At 29.5% G+C, this 16,948-nt stretch overlaps 1 protein-coding gene across 4 annotated transcripts in view; it reads right to left on the reverse strand.

Annotated features, from left to right (window-relative positions):
* Positions 1 to 635: 635 nt before the first annotated feature.
* LOC136990117 (glutamate-gated chloride channel-like) overlaps positions 636 to 16,948 on the reverse strand; it is a 106,444-nt gene continuing 90,131 nt past the window's right edge. For 3 of the 4 annotated variants that reach the window (XM_067288481.1, XM_067288479.1, XM_067288480.1), the window contains exons 4-9: positions 10,991 to 11,058; positions 6,691 to 6,914; positions 6,516 to 6,598; positions 6,296 to 6,430; positions 5,603 to 6,024; positions 636 to 4,984 (exon numbers count right to left, since the gene is read on the reverse strand). In XM_067288481.1, the coding sequence (XP_067144582.1) occupies positions 4,754 to 4,984; positions 5,603 to 6,024; positions 6,296 to 6,430; positions 6,516 to 6,598; positions 6,691 to 6,914; positions 10,991 to 11,058 (1,163 nt within the window). In that variant the 3' untranslated portion in view covers positions 636 to 4,753. The remainder of the gene's footprint in view (positions 4,985 to 5,602; positions 6,025 to 6,295; positions 6,431 to 6,515; positions 6,599 to 6,690; positions 6,915 to 10,990; positions 11,059 to 16,948) is intronic. The other variant, XM_067288482.1, reaches the window with a different exon arrangement.

Here is a 16,948-nt window from a genome sequence, read left to right on the forward strand (position 1 = left end):
ATAATTACTTAACGAAAAAAATTATAGAATAATCATGGATAATTTTCACGAATATTTCCATTTATTATTCTAAAAATAAAAAAAAAACTTTTTTAATTATCATCATCAAATTTACACGTATTTAATGATGTTAAAGAGAAATAATCATTAAGTAATTATTATTAAATCCACTTAAAGAATAATGAATTTTAAATAACGTTATTTTGTTAATTTGTGGCTTAATGAATTATTAAAAACTGAATAAGAATTCTCTCCAAATTCTATGAAATTGAATCCATTTTTAAATACAGATTGGTATTTGAAACGTTGTCTTGATATATACATAAATATATATGAATGTATGTATATATAATAATTGAATTATAGTTAAATTCGTGTCATTTTGTACACTTCAAATGTTATTGTTATTATAGTAGAACTAAGTGTTTGATATATTGTTCTATTGGTAAATTTATTGTAAGGTTATCTTCATACAGACTGTAAGCAATCTCTTACTGTATAAACATATATATAATTGGATTTGATAAGAGAAATAATCATTTATTATTATCCAATCTTTTATTTCGAATTAATGGAAATTAGAATGGCGCTAAAGTAAAAACCAGTCGGATAAAAATTCAAAAAAGACAAAATAATTTCACAAACAGTCTTCCAACTTTATTACATAAGTAACTGTACATAATCTGCACCAATTGTGTCTTTGTAAACAACCCGTCCCGCTGAAGACAGATTCCAACTACACCTTTTAAGGAATTTTGGGATTCAAAATTAACAAATTACACATTTAACATTACTTTTTTTTTAATATATATATCATACTTTCTGTTATTCAAAAATTTCTACTACGTGATAAATGTGACATAACAAGCAACATAAACTACAAATTTTTTCAGTTTTTTTTTCTTTTTTTTATACAGGTGCCCATAAGTAAAGCCATGGCATGAGTGCTATGCACAAATCTCAAGCATGAGGGACTAAAAACCATTTTTTGTATTTTTTTGGGAGGGGAGGGTGGGGAATACACAATGGAGACTCATCCTAGCGTCAATCACAACGTAAAGGAGTTAAGCGAAGAGATGTGTGTTTTCTTTTAAAAATGTTGATGCTGATTTTATTTTTTTATTTTTTTATAAAGACTGTGGGTTATGCTAAGAGCATTTCTTCTTTTTTTGGTTTTGAAAGGGTTATAATACAGAGAGGTTTATTTTCATTATTCACAATACGTATATCGGTTGAATGATGTTTACAGAGACGAGACGGATCATGAGCGACGAAATAGCAACTGTTTATTTTTTAAGAAACTTTGAGCGTAATTTTTAAACACTTGCCGTTCTTACGCAAGTTTGAGCTTCGTGTTCCAAAAAAGAAAAAAAAATGTGATATTTCGTCACCATGAGACTACAATTGACTTTTTTTTTTTTTTTCCTTTTTATATATGAGGGATAAATCGAGCGAAGGTGGGGAACTTGTGTTCTGGTACCCGAATCCAGAACTGCAAGTTCCATCTGTGACACGTGTGTCTAGTCTAAGACGACACAAGCGAGACACACGTGACACACACATATACACCACGGTGTGTCACAGGGAGAGTAAAAGCTAGCACATACATATGCAACGAGTGTCCGATAATGGTTAACAAGTCTATGAATCGCCAGTGATCATGATGGCCCACAATTCCGCATAATACTCGCGCCACACGAAAGATGACTTTAACACATATCGGACATACCTAACACTAGAAAGAAATTCGAAAGAGAGAGAGAGATAGAGAGAGAAAAGAGATAGAGATAGTCGTAGAAGAGAAAAGTTTTGTATTTTTTTGCCGATTTAAATATGGATACGTGACCTGCGGACATTACCTAACTCGTGATAATGTCGCGAAGTGTGACGGATAGACGGACTACCACTGGCGATCCGTTTGTATCAGGTAAAGGCGGCAGGATCGACAATCCATTATTTTCGGCTGATAATCGCGCGGCGTAGCGATGCAGGTCGCCATTAATCATACCGGGAATGCCATCCCAACAGAACCGGAAACTGAATTATTTGCAGAGGTTTATATATATATATATATTTATTTATATATTTATATAATTTTTGCTTTTTTAGAATATGAATACATATAAACTTTTCTTCAAACAAGCGAGCAGTCCTGCTTCAAACACGATGCGCAGTGTACATAAACGACTATACAGGGATAACATGGAAATTGTATATCATCTATAATAAAAAACAGTTGTAGGGCAACCGCTTGCATTTATACGACGGATTATGTATTGCATAGAACTAGTGGCCCGATTCTTATGCCTTCTAATCATATCTAAGGATCTTCGGATCCTACTAAAAAAAACCCACAATCCTTTATGTAAAATGGCCTAATAAGATGACGTAACTAACCCACTAAATACTTCATTTTTTTAAGAATTTGGAAAGAGAAAAATAAATGCCGTTCGTTTCTAAAAGAATCTATATTACATATATGTATATATGTAGAATGAAGAACGGGAAGAAAATCAATTATTATACTTCTGTTGTATATTTTTTTCTTTATTTACTGTCTTTACTGTCCTTTGTACATTGTAGATTGTCAAGCAGACAAAGTATACTGATACGCGTTTACTAAATTTTTGTTTTGGTATTATTATTATTATTTTTTTTTTTTATCTTAAATATCACAGAACTGTTGTATATATAATCTCACAGAGCTAATGTCTCCACTGATGTATACCCCTTTTATTTTCCTTTTTAAAAAAGGTAAAAATAACATTAGATAATTCTTAAAATTTTTTTAACGAAAGAAAAAACGAATTTTAACAATTATTAATATTATTAATAATATAATATAATATAATATATATATATATATTTTAAAAATTCAATTCTAACAATATCGCGCTCCATTCTAAACTTCTATTCTGGGAACTTTTGTCTTCAGCGGGACGTTGTCTATTCTCAACTTTACATTTTCATTCACATTTATATATATAACCTCTTATCTAGTGAAATTTTTACATATTGTATATAACTTGAAATAACAACATTTTTTTTTCTATCTCTACCTACTTAGAAATAAGGTTCTTTTATTTTTTTTTTAAATTGGGATATACTTATGTTGTTGTTGTTGTTGTTTTTTAAATATTAGATAATTTTTTTTGCCTTTTTTTGTGGCAAAAAAAACAACGAAAATGAGGGATTATTTTCTCTTTTATTTTTATTTTTTCCTATTTTAATAAACAACGTACAAGGCGCATCGGTTGGAAGCCGACTACTTTGTATAAAAAAACATGAAATTTCGTCGAATTTCATGTACAGCATTTGTCAAAACGGACAAGGAAGGGGTTAATTACTGGAGAAGCGAACCGAAAAATATAGGAAATCAAATGAAGCAAATATATTCTGTGGTTTCTTAGGTGGTGGCAAATAGTAGCAAACCCGCGCGCGAAAATTAATAATAAATTTATAAAGTTATGACCACCTTCCACTTCAGGGAAGATTTGGGGGAAAGTCTGACACGATCAGAATAAAACGCTTGACCTCTTCATATGAGCAAGGCAGATGAGTAGCACATTCTTTAGTGTAAAACACAAGAAACCTCACTTGAAAAAAGTAATACTAAATTGTGGGTCGTGTAGTGTCTATTCCGGTTCTTAGAAGCAGCTTCCGGTGATGCCCACGCAGATCTTTGATTATTATTATTATTATTATTATTATTATTATTTTAATTTTTTTAAAGGTATTTGTTTTTTAGAGACAGGGTCACACAACGATCAGCACAGCTGCTTAGAATGATGTTAAAGATGAGTTGGAGCACAACTCCTCAGTATTGCCAATGAAAAGAGAAAGGAGAAAAATTAATCGGAATGGAAACATGGCCTGTGTCCCTCCACGTCATCGAGGCCTTCCTGTGGCCCGGAGGATGCTATACTACATGACTACACAAAGCCCCTTTTGGAGTAGTAGAGTTTCTTATGATTTGAAAATAAAAACAAAAACACAATCAGAAAAACTCAACCCTCTTTTTTTTAAGTTTTTAGTGCTGTAAATCGAAAATATCAATTTGGCATTTAACCTTTGGCATTTAATGAGGCGAGGGAAAAGTTTTTCTTAGAAACTCTCAATTTTGTCTATTGGGAATGATTCGGCTTTAGCCAATTTTTGTTTCCTTTTTTTTATACAGTTTCACAGTGAATTATAAAAAAGGAAGGAATAACATGATTGAGCACAGTTTGGCACATTTTTGGACTCCTTCGATTCTAATAACAACTAAAGAAACTAGAATATCAAACGATTTTTAAGATTTGATGTATTCCAAATGTAATTTTTTCGGATTAGATCACAAAGGCGCAAAGCTTCATCATTCCCAACGCAAACTACTCCAGAAACATGAGCAAATATGATTTTGCACTTTGATATATATGTATATATTGTATATATACTTTCGTTTTTTTTTTTTACGTTTACGTGACGTAAGGCATGACGTACTGATAAGCCTACAAAGGGGGAAAATCTTGCTAAATTTCTAAACAATAACTGTACATTGGAGTTCAAAACGGGAGATTCTTTGTATTTTTCCTTAGTTCCACTAACTATTTTGTTTTTCATCCGGAATTTTCCGGTTCTGTCCATGTTTAGTGTATTTTCGAATTCTGTAGTAGACGGGGGCGGTTACATGACGCCATACATCCAGCAGCTTGATGCACAAGTAGTTAATCTGGTTTATTTATTTATTTATTTATTTGGTGTGTGTTTTATTCTATTCTTGGTCCCGATCCTCTCGGAAGAGGTACGTTGTCCAATAGACGAGATTGAACAGGGCAAACATTAGAGGAAAGAAGATACGAGATATGACATCAATCCGTTTGGATCGAGAGGGGAACTTGGAAAGCCATGCTTTACACAGGTTCACCTTTGGAGATTGCATATGAACTTCACATTGTCGCACCTTCTCTGAATGTATATCACCGTGATGGTGTACCAACGGCTTCTGAGGAAAAACAAGGCAACTTAGTGAAAAATCCTTTCACAGTTATTTATCAAATGTGATAAATTAAGTGATATAGTTGAGCCACTTCATGTAAAGTGCAAGTAATTGAAGATATTGTCAATAGTTGCTACGGGCTTAAATTTTCTTTATTGACAGGTTACAAAGTGCTTTATATCGTATTAAAATATAGACTCCTTCGATTAAAATTTATATAATTGATTACTTATTCTAGGATTTATAAAATATCAAAGTTTTGAAGGAAGTAATTGAAAAGTATTGGAAGAATTCATCATGCAATTAAATTTATTCTCTCTTAAATTAACTTATAGAATGAAACATTTTAAAACTCCCTAAAAACTAAAAAAAAATAGTGAAATATTTATGTAATATGTCGAAAAATAACAGTAAAAGAGACTTAAAAATGCTATTTTGAGAAGATTAGAAAAGCAATTATTCAAAAAGGTTTTTTTCAAAGAATTAGAAATTACTTACTATAAATTAATTTCCAAAGCTTATAATAAATCTGTCGAAGATTTAAAATATTATATGCAAAAAGTAAATAAAGGAAATTCTTAAAGTGACTCAACTATACATAAATACGCGTGTGATAGAACTCACCATAGCGAATGTTGTTCCACCATCCTCTAAGTGATCGGCTTCTAATGCTGCATGTTCTAACTCCCACTGTTTCCTCTGTTGTTTTTGGTTTTGTCGATGTGCGTCGCTGCGAGATGCGTAATTCACTAACGCAAATTCAAGCAGCGCTCCAAAGACAAACGTTAAACAGACGCCCGTCCAGACATCTATGGCTTTGGTGTAAGATACTGGTGGAAGTGACGCATTTATTCCGGAAGTCTGTGTCGCCATGGTAAGCAAGGTGGTGACTCCCAACGACACCCGAGCCGGAATGGCGTTCTGATCCAGCCAAAAGGACACCCATGACACAATAACTAACATGCAACAAGGTATGTAGATCTGTATTAAATAGTAGCTAAACTCCCTTTTGAACAGGAGATCCACCTTGAGACAACTATATTCACCTGGAAAAAAGTGATCATTGTATCATAAGTTCATAGTTAAAAAAATCTGCAGTGAAGATAAATTGTTCAGAAGAGAAGCCCTTCTAAATGTATGATTTAGAAAACTTTTTCTGCTGTGATATTTTTATAATTGCAACAAATAAAATTGAATAAAAACCTTGAGTTTTAGATCCGGAGTGATGTGGTATATTCGGTGTAAAATACATTTTTTAATTAAAAAATGGGCTTCAATACTATATAAAATATAAATATTAGAGGAAATGCTAAGTACCTGTGTTTGTCCTACTGGTACAGTAATCGGTAAGGAACCTCTCCAGTGTAAATCGAGGCAGGTGGAGATTTTTGGTGACCTGCACAGGATCTCCCTCCTTCCAGAGGAATACCAAGTCTTCTGTAGTGTAGCCATCTAGAAAAATGTACGATCGCATTCTTTTTATAAATTTTTCCTTTATTATAACTTTAAGCTTCATCTTACACAACTTCGTACTCACAACTGGCCATTGTTATGGAGCAGGTTTGTTTGTCCAAGGGATAAAACTTCAAGTCCATCGGGCAGGAGAGAACCAGAGAGATTCTATAAATAACGTGTAATATTTTTATGTGTATATATATAAAAGCAATGGCAAGATGTTGCTATTTTTGAAATTTATGCATCATTAAACTCACCTGATACTGTACAAAACGTCACCGTTTGGATATATCCGTAATAGCACATTGGGCATAATGATGTTATGGAAATGACCTTCCTTCTCATTCGAAAAGAATAGATCAGGCTTCCAAATCTTTTCGGGATCGGTCAATGTTAGGTATCGTACTTGACCGCCCATGTCATCAAATTGCATTCTCTCATCTCGCCATTGTTCACGGAAGGTCAATTGGACGCTATATTCCTACATTCAATGAAATATATTTGACATTTAAGTTACCATCATAAAATAAGCCAAACTTATTATCCCACACTTATATTTTTATGATAATCTTAAACATTAAATTGTTCTTTCGATGATTTTATCTTTATCGAATACATCAACTTACTAGATTATATTTTTCGTTAAAGACTATTCTCTTGCTTATTTAAACTTCGATAAAAAGTATTTTTAAAAAGTTTTTGTTTTCAGCTTATTTCAATTTAGTACTTAAATATAAAATAAAATATTATTAAAACTTCAATTCAAATCACAATTGTAATCAAAAACTTGTACGTGTGTCGTAATTCGAATGTTACTAAAGCTTTGTTAATGTTAATCATATTAATAAAGTCAACTTCTACTAATTAAATTTTTAAAATAACTCATATTTTCCACATTTAATTTCGTTTTTTAATGTATATAGTCTAAAATATATCTTCATTTAATCATTAAATAGTATGATTGAGGGTGAAATGGACCAGTGTTATTGTGAAGAAAACTATAACAGAAAATTAAATTAACTGCACCGTAAAAAGTATTATAACTAGTGATTGAAACACTATAATTTAAAAACACTTACGTTTATTGCGAATGATGATATTGACATTTTAAATTAAATTGGCAAACGATTCTTTTTTACCCCAATGTAAAGTGGATCCTGTTCAATTTTCATATGGGAATCATGCTTTTTAATTACGATAATCGAACTAATTGAAAACAAAAGACATCAAAACAAGCTTACTGTATTAAAGTGCAGTTTAAACTAGAAAACTTCAAGAATATTTTTCAAAGCGGACGGATGGCCGAGGAGATTAAGGCATCGGCCTACCACTCTGAGGGACCCAAGAATTTAATCCGGATAGTCAAAGAACTTCAGGAATTTTTCAAGGGCGATCTGTCGCGGCTACGTCGAGCCATCTCCCTCTTCATCCGGCCACTCCGTTGTGGGCTTGATCGACCTCACAATGGGTACAAAAACGCCTTCTGAGTACTCACAAATCAAACAGAGCCAAAAATAAAAAAAAAGAGTTTCGTTTTTTACCATCGTTGCGATCTAAGGGTCCTAGGGTTCTGGTTCCTCTTGACTAACATCAAAAAATTTCGCTTTGTTTTTATTATTTCAAAAATGTCTTTGGCTATTTAGTTTTCTGGAAGCCAACACCATCGTCCCTCTAGTTACCCTTACCGACTAAATAATAAGGGTAACTACACAGGAGTGTTCCCAATGTTGTCTGTAATGGGTAAAATTTGAGACCAGTCACATGTAATCCAGTATTCTAAAGCCATAATGTCAGACCAAATCTATTCTTTAATTAAAAAAAAAACTGTTCTAATGCATTTTCAATATAAAATAACAAATGTTAAAATAAAAATAGCATGAGAACAGATGGCCATTATTTTTTCTATCGTGGTCCTACAGCTTCTACGAATACATCTTAATTACTTTTAACAATGATCCATTTCACCTTATATAAAAATCACCCCATACACAACACATACCCCCAATTATCCTAATTGTCTATATTAAATGAAGCATAATGACGATTCTTCTAATTTTTTAAAGATAATTTTCTTCCTAAAAAAAATCATTTAATCGCGAATTTACCGATTGAAAACGTATTCTTTTTTTTTCCACAAAACAATATATTTTAATAATGCCGCGAAGATAAATTTGAAATATTTGAATTATCAAAAATGTGATACAATATAAATGTTTAGACCCGTGAAATATGCAGCACCGCCTGATAAATAATGAAAAAAAGAAAAAAAAAAAGTGATGATGCATTTAGAATAAAAGATGAAACTGGAAACGTAGTTATAAGATGTATATGCACGTGTGTTGATAGTGTTTTTCACGTTTCAAACAAACTTAAAGCTTATTCAGCAAAGCAGAAGTGTCAAATCTTTTCCGGAGGGCAAATATCTTACTTTAAGAATAACCGAGAATGTAACTTGCTGCTGGCAATCCTTTCCGGAACGTTCGAGATGCTCAATTACTTAAAGTTCTATAGGAAATTTACCATGCAACTCCGTATAAGTGCTTCAGAGTATTTGTACACTTTTAAAACTTTTATAAAACAGAAATAGGATTCATATTTAACATAAAAGTTTCTATGATAAACGAAAAATTGTTATATATATTCAAATTAAACAGCGACTTTATTAAAGTACTTATAGATACAATTCTATAAGATTTAATAATGTGGGATTAATTAATAAGTAGATTAATTTTATCAAAGTTAGAAATGAAGAAGAGAATGACAAAACTTGAATTGAAACTCCTCCTGAACTTCAATGGCTCGCCTATTGTATTTATATTAATTATCAAACTGTTAATCGGTATAAATTTATATATTTATTTCTACAGATACTAGAAATATCTATAATATTGTTAGAACACCTATAAAATTTTAATCATCGGATATTAATTCAGCCTTAACTCTTCGAATTTATGTAAGTTTTACATGCGCTTATCTTACATTTTTATTGATTTAACTTATTAATTTATAATAATATGACATTAATTATACGTTTAAATTCATTTGTGCTATGTTAAATATACTTTAAATAGTAATTTTTTTTTAACAATTCGTGATAAAAATTAGGATTAATTTTATTGTAAACCTATTTTCTTCGGTTTTAAATCCCATTATTTATCATTAAACTTGTATCGAGTCGTGTTTAATTATTTTGTACGGTAAATTTTTAATTATATTTTTTAGTTCTATACTTAATAAAATTCTAAAAATAATAATTTTAGGCTAACTTCAATCACTACATTTTTGTATGAGCTGCATCACTGAAAATAATACAATTATTGTCCATCTTATATTTGTTCTAATTAAATAATAATTGTAATAAAATAAGTAATTTAATATAATGTAATAAAATAATATATATATATATATATATTATAATAGTATAATTTACGTAAGAAGAATTGAGATCAGGAACGGTTAAAAACACAAGAAATAAATTCATCCAAAGAAGAAATGTTTTTATAAATTATAGGAAATTTTCTATATTAAAATAATTTAATGATTTAAAGTTATGAAAATGAAGTTTTTATTTACGGAAATGGGTTGATGTTACCTATGGTTCCAAGATGGCGGCTCGTCTGATTCTAGCAAGGAAACAGTGGGGACGCAACGATTCTAACCTAACTTAATGTTAAAGTTAAAGAATCTGTAATTACATCTCCGAGTTAATGTTACCTATGGTTCCAAGATGGCGGCTCGTCTCTGATTCTAGCAAATAGAAGAAGGGAAACAATGGGGACGCACGTTCGAACCTAACTTAACCTATTCTAATAAATTACCATAATTATTACCAACAAAATTATGGTAATTTATTAGAATAGGTTAGGTTAGAACGTGCGTCCCCACTGTTTGCTGGAATCAGAGACAAGCCGCCATCTTGGAACCATAGGTAACATTAACCCGGAGATGTAATTACAAATCTTTAACTTCAATATTAATAACGACAAATCCTACTTAAATAGACGAAACGAAATAAAATCGTTATCGTGTACATAATCAAAAGTTATTATTTAATTTGCAATAAATCTTCGAAGAAATAAAAATAAATAAAGATATTTATATATTTAAAAAAAAGTGCTGTTCGAGGGTAAAGACGAATTAAAATAATTGCATTATCTTAAAAATCAGATAAGACACGCTGAATTTATTACTAAAGAAGGAGGAAAAAGCAGGCTGTACCATTCTATTGTTCTTTTTTTTTTCTAACATTTTGCAATTCAAATCTGATAAAATTATCTGCATTTAACTAAATCTTGACATTTTGAAATATGCTGACATTCAGAAATATTTGCTAAGTCATCAAAATCTTCTCCCAGTAGAAATCAAGTATCCATCTTATGTTTAACATATTAAAATTTCTTTGATATTTCTTTAACTTAAAAAAAATTTTTTTACATCAATTTTTGTTTAATTATCAGATTTAAAAAGTAGTGTTTAGAGCCAAGCTTCGAGGGTTTAAAAAATAAAAAATAAAGTATCGCTTTGGGAAGGAACCATTATGAACTACTATAGACTTACCATTCGCACGTCATCAATTTCGCTAATACTACGGATGTAGATGTTAACACGAACCAGTGCAGGGCCGTCTGAAAAGAATAAAACGATAATTATTCTACAGTTACGTAGCTTAAACGAAATTAATTAAATAGTTAAGAATATTAATTAGCCTTGACGTCACAATTATCCGTAAAACGCAACGTTCGGTTTAAATTCTAAACAATTCTGTGTTTAAAGAAATATCACGTGAAGTCACGCTTAAATGGAAATTAGACAGTTTAGACTATGAATATGCATTATGCCAGCATATTCACGGTGTGATGTCATATCGGTGGAACTACTACAACCTCTATTGTTATGAATATGTGCCGTGTCGTTAACGAAAAGAAGCCTGTTGTGATGAATAAGCATGATGTCACAGTGTAATATACTGTAGTATAATGAATATACTACGGCATCAAATTATCGGCATTATTATCACGAATAAATGACGTCATACTACAGGAAATTTTCATTGTTTAATGACAAGATGGTGATTTTCTACTGTCTGTAATTGGTCTGACACAGTTTTAAACGTATAAAATATAAATTATTTTTGAAAATAATTATAAAATTTTGTATTTTGATAATGATCATCGTTTTTTTTATTTCTATATTTATATTAATGCTGGAAACAAACTGAAATAAGATGAAAGAAAACGAATACACCTGCCAATTTCAGTAAATATTTCTTCTGTTTTTGGAGTATTTAAGCCGAATTAAACTTTTAAAATTAATATTATATATTTTATTTTACTTTAATATTATTTAAACTGTCAAAACGTAATGACTTTTTGCTAGTTTCGAACGTATACAATTTATAATTTCAATCGTTAAATAGAAGCATTTATACTTCTAAAGGATATTTAATATTTAAAAAAAAAGTTATCATTACACGAATTAAATAATTATAAATTTTTGTTTAGTTTGCCCTTTCATCAGTTAATTAAAAATTGAGATTTATTAAAGATAAGAACAATTTTTGAAAAGTTTTTCTTTTTTTTTTTTTTTTCGTTTGATAAAAATTAAAATATTAATTGATGCAGTTTTAAATGGCATTTATCTTCTTAATACTTCTTTTATTCGAGAATTTCTTTTAAAATTGTGCTTTTTTACAGACTATTTACATCATTATTTATAATTGAAAGATTTCATTGTATGGTTCTATGAACTAATGAAATGTATACGAGTCATTTTCTTTAAAAAAAAAAGAAACTTTTAATTTAATAACTTAAATAACTAATCTTTTTATAACTTTAATAATAGTTTTTTAATAAAAATTTAAACTTTTTATATTGTTTATCAAAATTTTTCAATAAAAGAAGCCTGTAAAACTTTTATTACAGGGATATTCGATTTTTTTTTCAAAAAATTATATAATGTTTCAGAGCTAAGTTTTTAAGTATTTTATTTTAAAATTTGTTAATTAAAATCACTAAAATCACCATAAATAATTTCAATTAAAGCCTAAAATTATACAAATTTAATTAAATTTAGCATAAACAATAGCTCGTTTCATCTCGTATAAAAAGGAATGAAACTTTTTCACGAAATATCAAACTTAATAACTAAAAAGTACTAAAAGATATATATATATATATATAAGGATAAAAATTTTATAAATCTATAAATATATTCTTGTTTTCTAGTTCCGTATAATTGGCTGGAATATTCGAAAACATCCATAAAAGTATCGAATCAACGAGGAACATTTACGAATATGTCATATCCATAAAACTATGAGCTCAGTTTGAAGTAGCCTATATTTCATTGATAGCCTTCTGTATATACTAATAATAACAGAATAAATTATTTATAAGAACATTTAAATTGATAAAATAATATTTATTAAAACTTCAGTGCTTAGTTTTGTAGGACGTTCGATAAAATCACAGTACACACATTTTTATCGATCCCCCTTACAAGCATATATATATGAATATTTATAAAATTTTGACTTCTTCTAAATGTCATTTCTAATAATTTATTAATTCCCATGCCCGTAACTTATAAATCTTTTATAGTAAATACGTCAATTTTGCGACAGGAAATTTTATAATTTAAAAAAAAAAAAAAAAAAAAAAAAAAAATCCGTACTTTTCTGATCCTAATCATAAATTTAAAACGTTTTTCACACGAAATATTTTACTTATTTATTGATTTTAGAATTACTTAAACATCGAATTTTCTCTTAATCAACTTGAAATTCCTCATTAGAATTGCTGGAATCGGCCATTTCTCTCCGCCTTTACACGCATTAGTATTCAAATTCGGCCGCTTCCGCATTGTGGCATAAATGTCGTCCATATTGTTTAAGGTAAAAATTCAAGTCACGTGACGTTCCAAAATTCGGTTATAGCTTTGACGTTAAACGAACCACGTATAAGTGTTTATCGCATCAAAAGACGTATTTTAGCTGTAAAGTGCGACATAAAGAATTGTTGAATGGAAGTGGGTAGTAACGATTTTGCCACACCTGTTGGGGATGTTCGCCACTAGAATAAATTTTTGCCGATAAAGGGTGACAACGCATTTAAAATGCAACATCTGCATCAACTGGTTAACATCGGTTAACAACAAATTTCGATAAATTAAATAAAATTCCGCTGCTCATTTCTTCATATTTCTTCAAATATAACTAATAAATTACTTATATAAACGTGTTTTATATAATTAAATAAACGTTATTCATTTTAAAAAAAAACAAACAAAACAAATTTATATAATTTAATTTAAACGATAGAACGGAATAAATAAATAAATAAATAATTCTTAATAACTTAAAAATCAAATTAAATTCTCCGTTTGTATAAATAAATACATTTTAAATGCGATAATTTTAATTGGAAAATAATTTTTTCCATCAAATCTGTTTAATTTAGGAATATTTTTAATTAGAAAAATTTAAATGAACAAACTAACGTAAACGTTTTTTTTTATATATATATATATTGTTTAACTTCAAAGCATATATGTAACATTTATATTTATTTTATTACATTTAAAATATTCAACAAGAATGACTTTAATAAGAAAGATAAATACAGAACTTATTTCAACACACGTATATATATTATTAATTGTTTACTGAACATAATTTACAATGGAAAATAAGGAGCGATTTTCTAGCATTTTTAAATTAATTCCTTATTTTTTTTTTATTAATAAACGAATCGTTATTATAAGGTTATATAAATGTAACGACATAACAGCGTTAGTTTAACACTAATATTTAAAATAATAGAGAATTTATATAAGAGCACGCTTTAGATTTATTCTTGCAGACGAATTTTCAAAGGGATATCAATCTGGCAAGGCTAAAAAAGGGATATTTTAAACACTTTCATTTAAGTAAAAGACAATTTGATAACTTTAATTTCTCAATCCCACAGGAATCCAAGTAATAGATACCTCTCGATAGATGTAATCAATATTTATTCGTGCAAGCTTCATTTTACAGTAATTCACGTCTTAGAATAATGAAAGTCATCAACCTAATCTAACGTAGATCGATCAAGCATGCGGTTTCACTAAAATTCCTGCCTGTTAATTATAGACGAAGCTACTGCTCGTAAAGGGACAGACAGGTGAAGAATGATGGGATTTCGCGGTTGGCCTTCCGATAGATTTTTCCTTTACGCTCCGTTTTACTTTGCAGCTGTATAAACTATTCACTAAATCCCTTTCCGTAATTATTCTGATACGGCAAATGTTTATACTTTGTAAATTAAAAGGGATATAATTCTATTAATAGTTTCGTCAGATAACACAGTAAAAAAGAAGAGTTCAATTTGTGTACACAATTAGGAACTTTAGTTAATCATCTCTTCCCTAATTTGTTTCACTTTTTGCAATGTCTTTGAAGCCGTCTAAATATAAATCTTCCGTCTTAATAATAATATTCATGTGAATTTTAAAAATAACTCTTATTTTAATGTTGTAAAGCTGGCTAACAAAAGGATCTTTTTTTTTGTAGTTTCGTATTTAAAATGTGTATAAACTTCCTAAAGAAATGGATCTTTATGTCAAAAAATAATATTCTTTCATTAAGTTGACTACATTGCCGGATTTCCAATGAATTTACAGTAATGAACACGCTGAGTTTTTCAGAATTTCCGGGATATTATCGCATTATTTGCTCTTACAAGACATAAAGAAGTTGACTACTAACTCGTATTATCTTTCTCTGCCGTTCATAGGCTCGCAGTTAAGAATATAAACTGCTTTCCAAAAGTAAAACTTACTTAAGTTTCGCTTCAGATATTTTCTTTTATTCTCGGAACGATTTTTTTTATCTTTCAAATTGTAAAAATCGCTATTGAAGTTAATCTCTATCAAACAGTCTTTCATCGAATAAGTGACATAAATAGAAAAGTATTTGACCATAAAATAAATTTACCATAAATGTGAGATTTTTCATAACTGTATTATGCTGACGTTCTCTTCAAAAAACCAACCTTTAGTGGGTGCTAAATCGAAAAAAAAACGTGACGTCCAAACACAGCCATTTACAGTATGTAGGAAGTTTAAAGAAAATGAAGTGGTGCAGGTATAAAGAATTGTTATATACATTTTACTCAACGAGCAATACATAAACGAGAAAATATCGATATGGTGACACTGACTGACAACTCCCTAGATAGATTGAATACCAGTTTAGCGCTAGAAGTGGCCAAAGTGGATATGGAACGGTGATTCCGACGACCACCGCTTTTCCTCCGATCCATCACATCCCCCGGTGAGAAGGGAAGTGGTGATAACATGGCGCTGCGCTTCTCCAACGCTACCGCGTCCTGGATTCCATTTTGTTTCCTTCTGTCATGTTGATTCCATAATCCATTGGACTAGTCGAACGGAACGTCTGGATTGGGTGACCAAGCAATTGTCTGTGACAGAATTCAACTCTCAAGAGATTGTTAGTAAAATATTCAATTCCCTTATCAAATTTGGTTTATGTTTACGAAATTCTGTTAGAATTGATTCCTTTTTTCCCAATTGTTCTATGTTGGAATAGATTGGATGGCAGCGTTTTCTTTCTCTGTCTTTCTCTCTTCTCTTTCTATTGTGTTTTTGTTTTTATTATTATTATTTTATTTATTTTTTAAGAAAAACCGAGTTAGTTAGAGGCACTTTTACTAACTGCCCTCTGGATGTGCTGAGAATTGGATGGCATTTCCTTTACAAAATATCAACAAGATGTAATTACATTCTTAAAAATAACCACGAATTATCAAAATCTTATATTGAAGGTAAATCAAGATGCGCTTTCTTCTTCCTCCAATTTAAAAAATTAAAAAAAAAGTAAATAAATAAAGAAACAATAAGAAATTTTGTTTAGATTCTGAGTAAACATCTTTCGTGTTTCTAATAATCCAATATATTAATACGAAAACGAAGATGAAAATATTTTGAAGCAAAGAATTAAGTCGAAACAATAAAATAATGATCTTTTCACATGAGAAGGTGAAAATAATAAATATGCAAACTTTTATTAATTATTTAAATATGAAATAATTAAACAATAATTTTTTTTAAATTTATAATTAAAAATAAAAATTTTAAATACGGCTTAATAATAGAATTTAAATTATTACGATATCTTTAGCATAAAATATAAAATTTTAATATAAAGAAGTTTACTAATAATAAATCAGGAAGGGAAATTAAATTTATTTAAAGATGCATTTATAATTTAATATTAAAATTCTAGAAGATAAGACTTTAAAAAAAACAAATTATATTCGATTTATTATTTAACATTTAAAAAAAAATTATATTAAAGATATTCTCACGTTTTTATCCTTAGGCAGATTATTTATAATTTCGAAAAAAACTAATATTATTCAGGAAAAGAAATTCCTAAAGCCGTTATTCAAATAGTGTAATTCTATGTTAAAACGTGTAGCATAAGCGCATGCAATGGTAAAGATCTAAGCAGTT

The sequence above is a fragment of the Centruroides vittatus genome, unplaced genomic scaffold, assembly GCF_030686945.1.
Source record: "Centruroides vittatus isolate TY-2023 unplaced genomic scaffold, ASM3068694v2 scaffold_861, whole genome shotgun sequence".
Taxonomy (NCBI): domain Eukaryota; kingdom Metazoa; phylum Arthropoda; class Arachnida; order Scorpiones; family Buthidae; genus Centruroides; species Centruroides vittatus.